The sequence below is a fragment of the Mirounga leonina genome, unplaced genomic scaffold, assembly GCF_011800145.1.
Source record: "Mirounga leonina isolate KUSES-001 unplaced genomic scaffold, KU_Mleo_1.0 Mir_153, whole genome shotgun sequence".
Lineage (NCBI taxonomy): Eukaryota > Metazoa > Chordata > Mammalia > Carnivora > Phocidae > Mirounga > Mirounga leonina.
The window spans coordinates 41,899,554-41,919,119 of NW_023270387.1; the positions used below are offsets into that span (position 1 = coordinate 41,899,554).

Here is a 19,566-nt window from a genome sequence, read left to right on the forward strand (position 1 = left end):
TCAGTGGTGTGGCAGGTTTGCACTGGAGTTCTACCAAAATATGAGATGCTCAGCAATCCAAGTGTGGCATTTGATTCTTGTCTGACTAAATGGAGGTGTGAGTTTATACCTTGCTAGAGAGGAAGCACTAACCCAGAGTCAATACTTGCAGAGACTTGGGAAAATATATATATATATAGTTATTTTTTAATGTAACTTTATTATTGTGAAGACATGGTATGTTTGTAGAAAACCTTTATTGTTTTAGAACATGGCATAGTGTTTAAAAGCTAAACAAATAAAGGTTGGACAAATATACTTAAAATATCTCTCATCATAGACTAATTGTGCACCTTTGGCAGTAATAATCAAGAATTGTCTCCTGGATTTTTAGAACAGGTTAGTGTTATTTTCATCCTAATGAGAGAACTGATGATCACACTAGCCTTACTTGTGAAGATATTAAACAAGCAATATTTAAGAAATGTTCCTTTGAAGCATTGAAAATGGTCTAATTCCAAACTTCTCAACTCTCTTAACATCATTTCATCCAATGTATAATTGCTAAATTTAATATGCTGGGTTTGGGATTTTGGTTTTATTTTTGTTTTTTTTGGTGGGGTTGGGGGGTATTATTCCTACATCTCATAACCATGCCCACTGAAATATTTATATGATTTTAAGATATCAAAATTATATATATATTTTTTGCATAGAAAATTAATAAAATATAATATGTTCATTATGAAGTCTAAATGTTGAGTTTTTATACTTTATCACTGAGGATTTCAGCTTTATCTAAATGTGAGTTTGCTGTAAATATTTACACCCATACAGTCACTCCGGCTGAGAGGATTTTGTTTGCAGTATCCTCTTTATCTGTGGTTTTGCTTTCCGTGCTTTTGGCTTCAGTTACACGCAGTCAACTCTGCTCCGGAAGCAGATAACCCTCCTTCTGACGTGTGGTCAGAAGGTCAATACATAGTAGCAGCGGAACGCTACCTCAAGATACCTGGGTTATTCACCTTACTTTGTCTCCTCATGTCAGCATTTTACCATCTCACATCATCATGAGAAGAGGGGTGAGTACAGTACAATAAGATATTTTGAGAGAGAGAGGGAAAAAGACCACATTCACGTGACTTTTTTTTAAAGATTTTATTTATTTATTTGACAGAGAGAGACACAGTGAGAGAGGGAACACAAGCAGGGGGAGTGGGAGAGGGAGAAGCAGGCCTCCCGCCAAGCAGGGAGCCCGATGCGGGGCTCGATCCCAGGACCCTGGGATCACGACCTGAGCCGAAGGCAGACGCTTAACCAGCTGAGCCACCCAGGCACCACTCACATAACTTTTATTATAGAATATTGTTATAATTGTTCTATTTCATTATCAGTTATTGTTTTTAATCTCTTACTGTGCCTAACTTATAAATGAAATTTTATCATAGCTAGGTATACATATAGGAAAAAATATAGTATATCTAGTGTTCAGTACTATCTGTGGTTTCAGGCATCCACTGAGGGTCTTGAAATGTCTCCCCCATGGACAAAGGATATTTTTCCCAACATATCACCCTCCCTTTCTAGAAATCTGTGAATTACACAAAATAAAGAATACTGATAGAATCAATCACTCACTCACAGGTTTGCCTGACATTTATTTACATAGGTGGGATATGAGCAGCTTGCCATAAGCTCTCAGAGACACAGCTGTGTTCCAGCACCATCTGAAAACTAGTTGTGTGGTTTTCCCCCATCAGAATAATGCAGACCAGACTCTTCTCTAAGATTCATTCCATGTTGTGTTTCTGCGTTGGCTGTGAACCTATAATTTGATAGTAGACAGGATGAGTGAATGCTTCAGTATATATGATTGTGGTCACTTTTAGGTCTTAAGGTATGCCTCGCCAGGTACACAAAGTTGGAAAGCTTTTGCACCAGCAGAGTGAGGATATTTGCTTCAGAGTAAAAGCTGTTATACCATCCATGTTTATAAATGTATGTTCTTTACATTAAATGATTATTCATTGTTTTCTCTAATCTCAAAGTCATTCATGGGTCAAATCAGATGCCACAGTGTTGCCTTGTTTGTAGGGACAGGTTAAAAGCAGGTTACTTCACTATGTGGTACTGCATTGTTCTCAATTCCTACCACATTGCAATCCTTCAAGTGATTTATTTTCAAAGAATCTGCTTCCCTCAGATGGTGTCTTGCCTCCTGTATTTTGCCAGGCTGTCATGCATTCTGTAATGGGCATTTCAATAGGTCAAGTTCAAATGCCTTTAAAGGCAAGATTAGCTTGCATTCCCTATGTGCATTATTTGCTTTGTGTCACAATGGGGTCATGAGTGCGTGCTTTAATAGCATTAGTGTTGTAAAATTACTCATCAGCAGCAGCCAGTGAGGGAAAACCACAAAAGATAATTGGGAAAAAATGTTTTGGGGGTACGCAAATCAAGGAGACTTTGATGTAAATCTCAATCCTGAAGATTAAAAGTTCCTCTAAAATGCCTTCCTTTATTCATATTGATTACCTTGCTGTCAGGAATGTGTTTGCCAGAGCTCAGAAATATGAAAATGTGTGACAGTAAAAGTTCCTCATCAGACTTTTGATTAGGCAATGAAATCTGTAAGAAATCTTTTTAAGTGGCTTGTGTTACAGAGGCCCTATTTGCAGCTTGCTGAGAAATGTGTCAACTGGGAAATGTAAGCAAACTTCTAAAATGTGGTTTTGCATTTCAGATATAGACCCAAGGTATTGTGTAAAAAATATTTCTTTGAATTAGAGTGACTGTTAATTGTGACAGATTTCAAAGTCACCTTGCACGCATTTTGACAAGGTGAGTTCTGAAATTAAATTTCCAGTTTGTTCTGACAAAAGACTTTGGTGGGAGGTTTTGATTACTAAACAAACGCAGACTTCAAGTTTTTAAAATAGCTGTCTGTTTGCCTTAGGTTTCTTTTATGGTGGTGGTGAGAAGTAGTTAATTATTTATTTTTAAATCCCTGATGGGATACTTGCATGGGGAAAAAAACATTTGGTCTTTCAAAGCAGATGGAAACAATATGTCTAGTAATGTGTTACAACTGTGTGGGCTTTGTGAAGTTTGCCTTTCGGAGCTGTTGGCCCTACTTTTAACCTCTTTCTATCCGTAACCGGAAGGGTGCTCCGAAGTCGATCAGCTGGCAGACAGCCCTGGGAGCCACAGCCGGGATTGGAAACTGTCCTATGTCCACAGCTTCTCTTTTCTGTCATTTAATATAGACTCCATTCTTTACCTGTTTCCTTGAAACCAGCTTTAACCCGGAACCTTTATCGGGACTCTCAAGCATGTATTTTTAATTATTTTAATTAGTTATCCTAGCCCAGCTATAGATCTCGGAACCTCCTGGGTCCTATAGCCTATTTGTTTGGTCTTTGGATTAACCTAGGCTCTGCTTCTGTCTCTTTTCCATTCAACCCCTGAATTAACCTACTGTCCTTGGTTCTGAGTTTCCTTTGTCTCAGGGCTTAGGGGTGTCACACAGGCATGACTCATGGTCACGGTCACTGTGCCCATGGTCACTGCTGCTGACATTCACACACAGTATATTATAGAACCAGGTAACATTATGGTAAACTGAGAGGTAGAGTTTATTCCTATGTGAAGTGATGCTCTAGTAATAGCTAAGTCTTATTTTTTCTCGTAGTTTTGTTCTGTATAGATGCCACACACACACCGAATTAGTGAATCCTAAACCATTGCTCTCATTTAGGTTCTTGTGAGCCTCTGATCACAATACTTTTATCAACCAATTAATACATAAACTTATGTGTGTTTCTTATTTAATACATGTTGTTGATTCATTTACATTGAACTCTTGGCCAACAGCACTTGTAACTCATGCCTGAATGAAGCTTGTCTAACACAGTATGTTTTCTATAAGGCACATTGCGGCCACCTTGCACTTAGGAACATTAGACAGGACTTCATTATGTTTTGGGGCCATTTTAAACAGCAAAATCACCAAGGAAAAGCATAAACATGCAAAAAATGTGACACTAGATGAACCAAGAAAAGGACAGCAATATGGGAACTGAAACAAGAAGGCAGAGAGATGCCATGTTTTACATCAGCTGAGCACATGGGCCTCAAGTGATTCCAGTTTTTCATTGTCCTGTGCAGGTCTGCAAATGACTGGGAAAATACAGCAAGTATTGATATGGGGGTTCCAAAAAAACTTAGCAAGTAGGTGACTGGCACATAAGGAATCCATGAATAACAAGGCTATTAATGATTCATGTCTACTTTTCCTGGATATGGCAACTGAGAAGGAAGATTCTGTGCCTTTTTTGTAGTTTCATCTGTACTCTTCCCACTTATTACTGATTTTGAACTAACTTGGAGTGTATTTTCTATAGGTATTTTCTATAGGTGAGAAAAATACTTCTCCATCTTGACCTGCTTCTCTTCTAATCCTTTTCCTTCTTCCACCTCAAAAATAGGGAATTTGATTGGACAGAGTATGGAATTTTTATTGGCTCACATTCATCAGTAGGCATGGTTATTGTGTGTAAAAGATTGTGCATATACTTGTGTTCAGAAAAAAGTTAACATCCAGACCTGTGACTGCTACCCTTCTTAGAAAGGCCTGCTCTCAAGGTTGGCCATTTCCCGGCATCTGGGAACTTAGATTTCAGTAGTGTTGCCACCACCCTAACTGATAAGAGTGGCTCAAGCTGACTAAACTTTTGTGTAAACAACAAGGTTTACACTGAATGCTTGCTTTTCTGCTGGGAGTCAGGAATTTTGATAAGTGTCAGGCACAGAGTGCCATGCCATCAATTCCCAACAAAAATTTTGAGTTTCCAATGAGTTTCCTGTAGACAACACTTCACAAAGTTGTCGCCGATTGTTGCTGGAGAGATTTTCTGTATGTTGTGTTGACTCTACTAGGAGGGACTCCTGGAAGCTTGTGTCTCGTTCCTTCTGGACATCACCCCACACACTGTCTGCATTTACTGATCTTGCCTTGTGTCCTTTTGCTGTAATAAATCTTAGCTGTGAGTACAACTGTAGGCCGAGTCCTGTGAGTCCTCCTAGAGAGTCACCAAACCCATGTCATATTGGGCATCCTGACATAACCTGTGTGCCTCTCAGTACCTTATCTCTCACTCTTCTTCTGTGTGCCGGGGAGGCCAGTGGATGCAGGACCTTAGCCCACACTCTCAGCCCTCTCCTTCATTTCCTCTATTCCATGCATGTGGCTGACTCTGAAAGCAGCCTGTCTGAAAGTTGCTGTCTTCCTTGTTGTGTGTCTTTTCTCCCTTCACTTTCTTTTCTCCATCCGACAGACTAATGGCAGTAAATGCCCTGGATCTGGAGTCATCATTACTAACAGCTGAGGGCGCCATTTGAAACTATTGCTTACATCCTCCGTATCAGCCTCACTTTATCAGAGAACCCCATATTGGGGCTAGACACTGGCCCAGTTACTAATGCCACTTTTTCTCTTCTTTGCATCTTGTTGACCTCATATACAATCCCTGATACACACAAAGTAAGAGTACCTGACACAAAACAGAAGTAGTTGGCAGAGCAGTATTCAAACATTCTTTGATCACTTTTGTTAAAAGTCATGAAGATACCACCCACAATGCTGATAGTCCTCATCTATTTCTATTTTCTACCCATCCTCTTCTCCAACCTGTCTGTTCCCATCTTTTCCTTAGTGGGTTGTGCTGTGAGGATTAGTTGTCTAAGATATGCCTTTTTCTCTTTGTTCTTACCTGCATTCTCCAACCTCTTTTTATCAAATCTCGTAATTACACCCATAACTTACAGAACAGCCTATATTCCCTGGAAAACCGGCCTTGATTCCATCAGCCATTTTTATTACACTTTTGAAAAAGTACCAGAGACCAGTTTTCCCACCATGCTTTGGTTCATTTCATACAGAAGAATCACTGCAGCCGAGATAGCATTTGTCTGGTCAACACATGACACGGTGAGGCCAATTTGATTGCTTATCAGGTGTCACATTTTTAGTGTTATACTTTGTCAAGATGGAGGCTGATGACTTGTTTCAATTGACTTTACAGACTGGTGTCTTTCTGGACCTATAGAATTCCAGAATTGACCATACATCGCAATGATAACAAGTCCTTTTGAGACAAATTCCCTAAATTTTAGAGTCGTACTGCTTAAGTTAAAATCCTGCCTAAGGTTAGCTCTGTTATCTTGGGCAATTTTTTTTTCATTAACTTTTCTCAGCTTTAGTTTTCTTATCTATAGAATGAGAGTTCCATGAATGAATAGATACAAAGTATTTAGGGACACAGAATAAATGCACAATGCTGTTAATAACAATGATGATTTTATTACATAGAGAAAGATGAGTATGGAAGTCTGGAAGCAGGGTGGTAGAGCAGACAGGTATGAATCAAAAGTCTAGTTCTGAGACTTTTGGGCAGGTCTCTGTTCCTTGGCTTTCTACCTTATTAAAATTAAGATAATATATCCACTTTCAGGGTTTATATGAAAAGTAGCAATTATATAATAATAGTGCTTAGAATTATGTCTAACATATAATAGACAAATAGGTAACTATTACAAGTGTTACAGAAGAAATTTAGGCCAGCCTGAAGAAATCCGGGAGTAGACTATGGATAATTAGTTACTTTTTCTGTATATTGATCTTATTTATGAAAATGTGTTTTAAGATATTGCTCTGAGGTGATAATATTTCCAGTACAATTTCATAGTTATTTGTCTGCTTGCCTGACACCTCCAGTAATTGTTCATTCCTTTAATGAAGTTCACAGTCTTAGGACCTTAATCATCTTTATATTCTGGTTCCTAGCAAAATATCTGATTCTCACTAGGTTCTCAGTAGCTTCTTGCTAAGTTCAATCTAGTTCTCATTGTGTTGTTATAACTGAGGAGCATAAAAATAGGAAATATTGGATATTGCTAGAGGTACTTCTATGCATAGAAATAATCTTAAAATAGTCCTCAGGAAAGAAAAAATATTATAAAGAAAAACCAACAGGAATCAGTTTATCATTTATATGATCAAAGATTTTTTTTAGCACTTACACATTACTTATTTGACTAGTTAGGGAAAGGTAGAATCAGACTTCAAAACTTGAATATTAATTTTTATATTTCCTCTCTGTTACTTATGAAACCAAGTCCTCTTAATTCTTTTCTTTTTGAAGTTTCTTGCATCTGTCCTTCTCTTTTCCCATGGCTACCATCCCACCTGTTGATACAACTTCAATACCAGTTCATTAATTCATTGACCAAAATGTAGAGGAGCATTAGAGACTATTCACATTACATAATAGAAATGATTTTTCCATGTATATTTGAGAACATTTTTCATAAAAAGATATCCAATATCCATAGCTCTTGGCCTTCTTTTTTATTTAATATCAATATCTACAGTCAAAATTATTTGAGGCATCAGCTAAGGATGCATCTCAGTGAAAAGTTTCAGAGAATGCTCACCCCAGTGACCTCTAGTCATCCGGGGAGTAGGAGAGCAGGGTTTTCTTTTGCTTTGCTAGAAAAGCTCCATTATTATCAAAGGAAACAAACCGAAAATTCTTACATACTCTTTTCTGTCTTGCATTCAAACCTTGATTCAAGACATACCAGTCATCTGAATAATCAGAAAGATTATTAGCTTAAGTGTCATTACTTCCTTGAACTTTTCTTGATGCTCCCAACAGATGCACACACAAATGCACACAACACACAATCCCATACATATGCCAATAAGCTATACCAATATATATTCGAAAATCCATGAACTTTGGAATCAGATGTAGGTTTGAATCCCAGCTCCACATTAGCAGTATGACCTTGGACATGCCACTTAGTCTTTTGATAGTCTAGCTTCCTTTTCTTTCAATGAGGATAATACTAAACTCACAGAAATTTAGTGACAGTGGAATGAGATCAAATACATAATATGCCCAGATCTTTACATGACTATGATAAAGTCCTCTGTAAATATTAAGTCCACCAAGTCTTTCAACTTCTATAATTCTTCTCCAATGACCCCAAGCCACATCTGTTCTATCTTTATTGTTTGTTCAGTATCTCTTACATATCTTCTTGGACTGCAAACATTGTAAGGGCAGCAATTCTGTCTATTCCGTGTGCCCACAGATCCAAGCCCGAGTATGCTTAATTCCAGCCCATGATTTTATCGATTGTTTCCTACAAAGAATCGTTCTGAACTGAACTATTTTTATAAATTATTCCAGTATTGTCTATCATTAATGGCCTTTTCATCGTGATTTATCATGCTATGGAAGCTCTAATGGGGATGCTCACCATCTGCATCTAAGAACACTGTCTTCTAGAGCCATTAGCAGATTTATCATGCCATTGTGCTTTCAATTCCTGCTGAGGATCTTTCCATGAGCACTTTTCTCTTTTCAGGTTCACTCTTTTCACCAGTTTCTCCATTTTCCTTTACTAGGAGTATTACCTAGTTTCATGCAAGCCTGACCTTTTGCAGAACTATCAGCAGTCCTAAGTGTTTGCAAGTCCTTTATATGCTGAGGTGGGGGCTGCCATGATTTTCTATGTACACATTGTGTTTATTCTGTTTTTAGTTTTCTCTGTTTGCTGAGATCTAACTTTTGTTGATTTCATTTTCGTTCTTCCGTGTAATATTCATCACGTGCTTACAAGAGGTCAGGCATTGAGAATATGGAAATCAACTCCAGCCTTGTCTTCGTTGAGCTATTGCTTTAGGGGAAGAAAATACACTAAACTATATGTACACAAATAGTTATGCAGTGAAAAGCTGTGGTAAATACTATGAAAGAAGAATAAAATACGTGATGAGCAGTTATGAGAGGAAGATCTGTTTTGTGAAAGTGGCATTTGAGATCTAAAGTATGAGTAGGAATTGGGGGCAAGAAGGGAGTGATATCTGGGGTGCTATGATGGCAGAAAGAATCACACATTTAATGAGCTAAAAATCAAGCAAAAGCAAACAAACCACCCTGTGGTGGGAGCACTGTGCATCTAAGAAGCAGAATGGAATGAGATAGGCCTGGAGAGACAGGCAGGCCCCCCACAAGGAAACCTTTGTTGAGGAGACCTGGGATTTAACCAGAGAGGAATATTTACCTTCCACAGTGTTAGAAGCATGGTTAAAAACAGCCACTTAGATTGTTATGGGGATTAGAAAAGGGCAAGTGAAGAAGGTAGAATCCAGCCAAGAGGTTATCGGAGTAGTTCGAGCAACAGATGATGATGGCTTTGACCAGACCTGAAGTAGAGAGTGTACTCTCCCACAGAGGGCAGGTGAGGACAAAGGGATACCTTCTACATGAACAGTATGTTGAAAGTAGAACCAAGAGGAAGGGTAAAAGGGGATGAGATATTAGAAAGGACTTCAGCGGCTAGGGTATATAGGTGCCATTTATTCATGTGTGGCAGTTTGGGGGAGGAACTAATTTTTAGAAAGGTATTAAGAGTTCATTTTAATTTTTTATTTATTTTTTAAAGATTTTATTTATTTGATAGAGAAGGAGGGAGAGAGAGCATGAGCAGGGGGAAGGGGGAGAAGCAGACTCCCGTGCTGAGCAGGAAGCCCGATGTGGGGTTCGATCCCAAGACCCTGAGATCATGACCTGAGCTGAAGGCGCCCCAAGAGTTCATTTTTAAATGTAAGTTTTAATTCCTGAAGGATATTTAAGTAAATTTAAAAAATAAGCAGTTGGATGTATCCATCCAGAAATCTGAAAAGAAACTTGGACTAGAGATATAAGTTTAAGAATCATCAATAGTTGTGGAAATTTGGGAAAAGAAAATTCACAAAGAAAGTAGAATGGGAAGATAAGAGGATCTTAGGGATGCTGTGTTGTGAACAGATTGCTCCTTCAGGACTGAGACACTCATTTCCCCAACTACTGACAGTGTTGGCTACAGATTGTGCAGAGCTGAGTCCCTCACCAGGAACTGGAAAGGAATCTCTTGCCCAAATTTCCACCTCCTCCCCAGGACAGCTCATATACAATGAGTAGACAAGGTGGAAAAACAAAAGTTAAAGATCCTTGCCTTGATGTGGAACCGTTCTAAAGGACTTCAAATAGCTCTAGGATCAGCTGAGATATCAGGGAAACTACATGAAGACATCTGGTGTCAGAAGTCATCTTAAGAAGCAAGCTCTGAAATAGGATCTTGCTGTGGGAAAACCTACCATTTAATTGGCAATCAAGACTCTATCACTAGTCATCTTTGGAGAGCGGATAACTCCTAGCTTGTTGTAGTGATCAGTTGTTTCAAACTTCTCCCGGAATAGGCTAATAGTAGAATGGAATACACCTGTAACTCAAGCATAATTTAGCGGTTTGAGAAGTTCAAGGCAAATGGCTCTTGTTAAGTGCTATTGATATGTTGAAAAAGAGACAATGAAAAACTGGGAGTAATTATTTTAAGGTGGATTGTGAAAGCCAGTGAGCCTACAATTTAAGCTGATAGGTGAAAGCCAGAGAGCCTCCTCGGCAGAATCTAAAGAGGATTTCAGCCCCTGTCACCAGAGGACAGAAACACCAGATGATCAGTGTAGGACTTAATAATATGGGAAACTGTGTTTCTACTGTGTTTCTACTGAGTTTGAATTTTTTTAAAGATTTTATTTACTTTTTTGACAGAGAGAGACACAGTCAGAGAGGGAACACAAGCAGGGGGAGTGGGAGAGGGAGAAGCAGGCTTCCCGTGGAGCAAGGAGCCCGTTGCGGGACTCAATCCCAGGACCCTGGGATCATGACCTGAGCTGAAGGCAGACGCTTAACCGACTGAGCCACTCAGGCGCCCCGAGTTTGAATTTTTAACCTTATCAATTCTGATACCTAAAGATCAGGACTCTGGTTGGAACTGAGAGGAATCCTGAGTCAAGATGGAGACATTTGTGTTAATGCACTTAGAAATCTTTTTTTTTAATTAATTAATTTATTTTTAGAGAGAGCATGAGCAGGAGGGGCAGAGGGAGATGGAGAGACTCTCAAGCAGGCTCTGCCATGAGGGAAGAGCTGGATATGCGGCTCCATCTCATGACCTTGAGATCACAACCTGAGCCAAAACCAAGAGTCGGATGTTCAACCAACTGTGCCACCCAGGCACCCCAATGAACTTAGAAATCTTGAGCCCTCAGCTTCCCCTTAACCCTCTAGTTTGCAAAAGTGGCCTACTCATCTGTTTTAAAGGTTAGTCCTCTTCTCTTGCTTGAAAATGATACCAACTTTGTTTTGCAAACAACACACACCTCTTCCAGTACCTACCTCTAACTCTCCTCATGGACATCAGACGAATAATTAGGGTCAAGTGACAATATGAAACTGCTTGAGGACATACTAGGTCAGTTAAAAGAAGAAAAAGTATACACACCAAGAAGTTACAGATTTAGCTGATACATACCCAGGAAGGTCTGGGAGAATATATATGAGTTTGAACCCTGAAGAATCTGGTCAAGATAGGAAAAATTTACCAAAAGGGGAGCATCTCCCATGATACAGAATTTAATATTCTTGAAAGAATCCCAGAAGACAGTGCTAACATGATGGAAGGATCACTTTTGGATATTTGAGAAAAAGATGGCCCCCATTAATGAAAGTGAAATGTCAGAACTCCATGGCTGATGGTGGAGGAAGGATCAAAGGGCAGACCAGGATGGATAGAGTGGATAAGACTGGGAAAACCACCTGCTGACTGTTTCATGGTAAGTCTTCAAAAACCTCCATTTACCAAAGTAATTAAGAATTTCTAAGAAGGGCACTGGTATTTTTTGAGAAGCTCACTGGTGTCTGTGTTCTGTAAGTCAGAACTAAGAGTAGGAGATGTAGCTTTAGCACTGATTCCGGTGGGGATCCTAGGATACTAACACTGTACAGCAAAGCAGATGTGGCAGGGAGCACATAACCATCAGATCCAAAGGGTCCGTCACCTATCTCACCACCCAAAAGCAGCCAGCTTGTCCATTTGAAGCTGTGGCCGGAGAATGGCTCAGAATCAGGAGCATCTGGTCTCCTCACCATGTGTGAGAGGTTTTGCTGTGTCAGCTTGGCTATACTGAACTCCTGTACCAGGATTTCTACTATGTTTCTAAATAGAACCACAAGGAACATTCTCTCATAGTGTTGGAAGAAGCATTTTGTCCCATACACACATCTTCAGTATCAACGATCAAGTAGAATGAGTACCATAATGTCATCAGATTTGACAATTTACAGACCATTGGTGATCTCAGTCAGAAGGGTTTCAGTGGAGAGGTGGGAACAGAAGATAGATTGGACTGGGGTGAATGGTAAGTAGGAGGCAAAGACATAGAGACCAAACATTTTTATTTTTATTTTTAATATTATTTATATTTCTTTTTTTTAATTCAGTTAGCCAACATATAGTACATCATTTGTTCCAGATGTAGTGTTCAATGATTCATCAGTTGTGTATAACACCCAGCGCTCATCACGTATTTTTAAAGAGTTCTGTTAAAAAGCTTGACTGGAGACAATAAATAGGGCAAAAGCTGGGGGGAAATGTGATATCAGAGGAGAGCGATTTTGTTTTTAAGGTGAGCATGTGTAGGGTGCCTGGGTGGCTCAGATGGTTAAGCATCTGCCTTCGGCTCAGGTCATGATCCCAGGGTCCTAGGATTGAGCCCCACATCGGGCTCCCTGCTGAGGGAGCCTTCTCCTTCTCCTTCTCCCTCTGCCTGCTGCTCCCCCTGCTTGTACTCTCTCTCTAATAAAAAAAAAAAGTGAGCATGTGTAAATGCTAAAGTGTCAAGGGTCCTATAGAGTGGGAAGAGTTGAAGACACAGGAAAGGAGGAAAAGCAATGGAGGAAAGGCCCCCAGGAGTTCAGAAGGGTTGGGATATCAAGCTTACAGAGATGGGGCCTTGACAGCAGGAAGGATGCTTAAATGGGAACAGCAGAAAATAAAAATAAGATGAATAAAACGAAAATGTAGGAAATTCGTTGATTTGCTGGCAGAAAAATAAAGGATATCCTATCTGGCAATTTCATAGACCTTATACACAAAATTCAATATTGCAACCTTGTGAATCGTTCCTAATCTACACACACACACACTAATATATGTATATATATTTATATATATATAAAACTGTAACTATCTATACATCTGTATTTCTGTACTGAAAAACTTTATATCTTAATAAACTGGCAAAACAGTAAAATAGCAAGAAAAGGAACTATTGTTACAAATGTTAAGATGGAATTCTCTTTCATGATTTTATACCTAAATTTATTTCTCTTTCTGACTCCAAATTTCTTGATTTGATTTAGGCCAGAAGTCAGTAAACATTTTCAGTAATGGGCCAGGTAGTGAATATCATAGGCTTTGGTGGGGGCATATGGTTTTGGTTGCAACTCCTCAACTCTATCATTGTAGTGAAAACAGCCATTGACAGGATGTAACATAAATGAATGGATGTGGCTGTGTTCCAATAAAACTTCACTTACAAAAACAGGTGGCAGGCAGGATTTTGGCCATGGCCCACAGTTTGTTAACACTAGCCATGATTTTGTTGAGATTACCTAACTACCTCATCTAATGGGTGAACTTGATGAGTTCAATTCATTTATAAGTTTCTTGTTGAAATCAGTCAGAGAGATGACTACAGAAGAATGATCAGAGTGATACAATGTATCTGGCTTTAAAGATGAAGGGAGAAGTGGAGTGTAGATGGTCTTGAGAAGCTGAAAAACAGAGGAAATGAAATCTTCTCCAGAGCCTCCACAAAGAACACAGCCTTCCTGGCTCTTTGATTTTAGCTCAGTGAGACCCATGTTGGATTTCTCATCTACTGAATTACAAGATGACAAATTTATATTGTTTATGCCACTGTTTGTGGCAATTTACTACAGTAGCAATAAAAACGAATACAATCAACAACAAAGTTCTCTTTGATTTTGGAGAGAGGTGAAAGAATTTGTCTTTCTGTGTTTTCTCTTTTTCTCTGTACATGGCCCATATGCACAAACACACACACACACACACACACTGATATAAACATATCTATGCTTTGAAATTATTCTGCAAGAGTGTTTAAAACTGGTCTGCTAAAGACTGACCAAATTCCAGGCAGAGTACTTGCTCAAAAAGCACTAAAAGTAAAGCATTCAAACTTGTCCTGAGGCTTGGTTTTCAGAGTCTTCCCAGCCTTCCCTACCCGTTCCATGATCTTATCTATCCCCATAGCTGACCCTGACTCTCCGTTGATTCAGACTATTTTGAGGTCTTGTGCTTATTCTACCAAGGATGGATGGATTTTAGTGTTGCTGGGGTTTTTTTTGTTTTTGGTTTCGGCTTTCCCTGCATGATTCTGATAGCTTGAGGCACACACACCTCTATACCTAGCCAAGATGTACATCTTATTTTGAAACCAATTCACATGCATGTTATTCCCCATCTCTCTAAAATTGCTTGAGTCTGAATTTTCTTCTAATTTTTGTGAGAGAAAAAAAATGCCCATTAAATTGATGTTATAATTCTAAAAAGATTTATGAAAAGAAGCAACACTCCAAGTGGCAATTAGGGTCTTCAGTTCCATTCAAAGAGAATTGCAACTCTTCTTCCTTCTTCAAAGTTCTTCACTGCTTCATTTTCTTCTTCATTCCTTTTGATCTCTTATTTTTAGACTTCATCTCTGCATTTTTAAATCCATGCAACCCTTTTCAAAAGCACTGTGGCAATTCATTAAAAAAGCCATAAAATTATTCGTATGCTTTGATCCAGAGATTGAACTCCTGGAAGATAATATAAGAGAAATTAGATGCCAAATATGCCCAGATATTCCATACAGCACTAAACATAATTTAAAAACTAGATAAAACATATAAAATTGTTGAATCATTATATTGTGCACCTGAAACCAATGTAACACTGTGCATTTATACTAGAATTAAAATTTTTAATAAAAAAAAAAACTAGATAAAACCTAAATGTCCCATAGCAAGGAATTGGCAAGTTATGGCACATCAATATAATTGAGTAACAAACAACAATGACATTTATAGTTATGAACAAGGAACTGGATTTAGACCTTAGCTAAATTACCTAAGCTACCGAACTGACCTAGGCAAAGTATGTCTCCTGTTTAAGCAATTGTTTCCTCATTTGAAAACACAAATAATACTTATTCCCATACTGACATGAGAAGTAAATGAGTTCACATAATATGAAGTGCTCAACACAGTTCTTGGAACATCATAACTACTCACTAGATTGTAACATCTTTTGTTATTTATTTTTAAATAAGAAATTAGAAATCACTATGATCATGATTGTAAAGCACACAAGAATTGGTACATTAACATGAAGTTATAAGAATAATTTCTTACCTTGCTAATTAGGAAAAGAACTTATGAAACAATTAGATAAACACACACTATCTATTGTTTTAATAAGGTTTATATTTTAAAGAAATACTCAAATTATTCCCACATAGTTTTAAATAGCTGAAAGATTTGAAAGTCCTTAAGACCTCCAGTAGTTGCCATAGGCAATTTTATATTCAAGATACTGTACAAACTAGGAAATGCTTTTGAAAATAAGCAGCATAAAGTTAAAAAAAAAACCACACACACCTCTTTTTACTTGTATTTCAGCAGCTTTCAGAAGGAGTCTAATCAGAAGGGGAGTGGAACTTTGTTCTACTGACATGCCCTCCAAAATAGCACAGGCTAACAATAGGAGGACCCAATGAGGCCCTTTTTATGATGACAAAGAAAAGCGTTCCTACAAATCAAAGCCCATATAAACAAGGAAAAGCCTATTTAAAAATATCCACCATCAATGCCAGTTGTCAGCCTGCTAGAGACATTGGTTGAAATGACTTGTACCCATCACATACTTATTTCTACAGATGGAGAATTATATATGTGACTTGTTGGAAAGGTTGGTTACTAAAAATGCTCTTTTTAAAAAAAAATAATAAAACACAGAAAGAGAAACAAAAAGAGTGGCAGCTTCTTATTCCTTTCTCTGTAACAAAATGTGCCTTGTAATGTAGCAGTAGAAAAAGAGCAGAGCCAAAGTTAAGCAATTATAAAAGCCACACTCTAAAACAATGCTGCGGAATATAATGTTGGTTAGAATTTAATGAAACTGCCAGGTATCTTCATATATCGGTCAGGTAATTTAGGTACCTTATTGAGAAAACCTTATTGACAATGTGGTGGTGGTTTTATCACAGGTATTGCTGCTATCCAAGTAAATACCTTGAGCCTCTAGAGAAACAACACAATATTCTATCTTGAAATGCAGTGATAAAGGAGGGAATTGTCTTGTGATAAAGAAAAGAATGACTTTCTAAGATCACTGTCAAAAACAATGAAAATTCCTGGGGTGGACTTCTATTTGAGGTGCTTTGTAAAAATGATTAAAAAATACCTCCTGGACTAAAATTTTGCCTCCAAATCAAACCTAGCTAAGTAACTGTATTGTGTGCCGAGATTAGACTAAAGGCAACCAAATGCATTCACTGCTACTGCTTCTTCAGAATCTTCTGGAGACCATTATCCAAATGTCTTTTCCCACTTTTTGTTCTCAGTTTTACTGGTTCCAATTCTCAGCTAAATTGAATCCAGTCCTCAGACGCCATTTTTAATTTATTAAAAATATTTTTTTTCTGGTTATGCACCAAGTTGAGGAGAGAATCCCTTGTATTTGTCCTCGAGTCCCACAAACCCCCACTGTCTAAATAAATATGCTGTTCCCCATCCCTTGTCTGACTTTTCTCCACTAAGCATCTGAAATTAAACAAGCTAGTAAATAAGTCTGACAACTAATGGGAGTTAGAAGATCATATTACTCTATTTAACTGAGTTTATTAACTATTAGTAATCTCTGAGAGTCAAAGGCATTACTTCAATAAAATCGTGAATTTCTATTCTAGATGAAAATTCGCCAAGATCACTTGACCAATGTGTATAATAGGCTAATTCTTGCTCTTCTTTGAAATCCAAACTGGGACTAAGTGAAATGTAATCATTTAAAGTTATGTGATTTTGACTCTCTCATCAGTCTTTTCCAGATAAAGCCATTTTTAAGAGCTCAAATTTTTCAGTCCACTCATTTTTAAATTCATTCATAAATAATCTGAACACTGTGCTTCAGAGCTTAACAGAAATTGTAGAATATTTTAGTTGAAAGGTACTGCACAGGTCAGTAGGTCTCCTTTTAAATACTCTCCCAGTGATATAGAGGTTCAGGTGCCAGACCCACACAGTTTTATGTGAGCCTGGATGAGACAAGTCTGTCTTTAAAGCCTGGCATCAAGAGACAGTGGAAAGACAGTGTTCAGAGATGAGGAAGGAAAGGCAAATCAAGTAGTAAATCTAAAGTTATATGGAAAATGCTGAGCAGACAAATGTTAATTAGCCATAAGAGAAATGAAGAGACGGAGGATACCAGGACAGAGTAAATGAGGTTGGATATCCAGTGAGAGTGGAAATTGGGATCTGGTGAAACATTCTGGAATACTGTGGAAGAATCATAGGGACTTTCTGTAGAACGTGCTTGGTCTTATTTCTAAATGGGGAGTTGTTAAGAGTCCTGAGGAGATTTTAGTATTACTATAGACTTAATACTTAAATTCTCTTTGTAGAATTCAACTTGAATTAGCCATCCAATCTATATGTGAAGAATTATAGTGGCGACCACTTACGATTTTCTAAGGATGCCTCTTTAGGTTTTGGAAAGCTCTGACTATTGGACAGTTTTCCTTTTATTGGACCAAAATGGTCCCCTGTAACTCCCAACAACTGGTCCTTGTCCTTTTTTTTTTTAGTACTTTATTTTTTTTATTATGTTATGTTAATCACTGTACATTACATCATTAGTTTTTGATGTAGTGCTCCATGATTCATTGTTTGAGTATAACACCCAGTGCTCCATTCATTACGTGCTCTCTTTAATACCCATCACCAGGCTAACCCATCCCCCCACCCCCCTCCCCTCTAGAACCCTCAGTTTGTTTCTCAGAGTCTACAGTCTCTCATGGTTCATCTTCCCCTCCGATTTCCCCCCTTCATTTTACCCTTTCTACCATCTTCTTTTTTTGTAACATATAATGTATTATTTGTTTCAGAGGTACGGGTCTGTGATTCAACAGTCTTACACAATTCACAGTGCTCACCATAGCACATACCCTCCCAAATGTCTATCACCCAGCCACCCCATCCCTCCCACCCCCACCACTCCAGCAACCCTCAGTTTGTTTCCTGAGATTAAGAATTCCTCATATCAGTGAGAACATATGATACATGTCTTTCTCTGATTGACTTATTTCGCTGGTCCTTGTCTTTTATGCTATACATAGCTATAATAGAAATGTAATATCAATTATACTATTCTTAGAATTTCAATGGGAACTAAAAATTCAAGAAGCAAGTTTATCTGCATATCCTAATTTAAGGCTTTAATAGCTAAGAGAAACAAATATGATTTTACTAGAACTGCAAGCAGGCAATTCACATAATCGTTCCCAAACTTCAAATGTTTTGTAGCATTTAAACATTCTCTAATAAAATTCTTCTTAGAAAACCAAAAAAAAAAAAAAAAAGCTTTTAATAGGATTATCACTGTTATTAACATATTTAATGAGTACATCTTGAGACAGGTACTTAGCCAGATTTATTGTAGGGGTGGGGTCTTTATTTTCACTGACCTTCAAACACATAGAACAATGGCAGGAAAGAGCTGAAGGTTGTCGTCTGTTTGAAGTCCTTAACACATTTTGGAGCAAGAATGTAAAATATAAAGGAAACATTATGCTTTCTGAGGGAAATAAAAAGGTACTTCTCAAGCTCAAAGGAGTCAATGTAAATTTGTTAGTATTTTATTAAAATCAAAGAAAGGGGACAATAAAAAGAAACATTTCATTAAACAATCAGGAGGAAAGATCAAAATTATTCCCACATTTTTATAAGAGCACTTTCATTCAGGTACAAGTAGTAGTCACTCATTACTAAATGGCATTCTTTTCTAAGAAATATGGGTTTGAGGAAAACTGTCAAAGGCATGATTAAAAGACAGTGAGGCAAGCACAGGTGTATTCTACCTGAACTGAAGGAGGGCAGGTACCTTTTATATCAATTCTGATAGTAGACTTCATAGACAAATGGTAGGGATTGCTCTGGGGACATCTCCTTGGGGACTTGGACATCATTTGAGTTAAAGTGAGGTCAGCCTTGTGGGCCCTACTCTATTGCCTAAGCCTCTTATAAATGGGTCTGATACAACAAGCTGTGGTAATCCTCCTTTTCCATGAGGAGTGGCTGCTTTTCTTCATGGAGCCGCTTTCTCTCCTGACGATGACACAATAGGCTTGTGAGCCCTCCCAGCACAGCAGTGAGGACAGAGCCCACCACAGCAGCCCCGATGAGCCATGGCCAGATCCGACTTGCTTGTTCTAAGTAGGGCTTAATGTAATCTTGAAAAATGTCCCGATCTGAAACAGGAAGACATCCCAATGTTTTTACTGTTGTCATCCTTAGCATCACCATAATCATCATCAACATCATTATCATTAACGTCGTCATCATTATCATC

The 19,566-nt window shown here is 38.2% G+C and overlaps 2 protein-coding genes across 2 annotated transcripts in view; one reads left to right on the top strand and one right to left on the bottom strand.

The window, feature by feature from the left end:
* NOX4 (NADPH oxidase 4) overlaps positions 1-19,566 on the top strand; it is a 361,705-nt gene that overhangs the window by 178,555 nt on the left and 163,584 nt on the right. The gene's annotated exons all lie outside the window — the stretch shown is intronic.
* The window catches only part of TYR (tyrosinase), a 103,807-nt gene continuing 102,951 nt past the window's right edge, over positions 18,711-19,566 (bottom strand). The window contains exon 5 of the mRNA XM_035009411.1: positions 18,711-19,465. Coding sequence (XP_034865302.1) covers positions 19,236-19,465 — 230 coding nt within the window. The 3' untranslated portion in view covers positions 18,711-19,235. The remainder of the gene's footprint in view (positions 19,466-19,566) is intronic.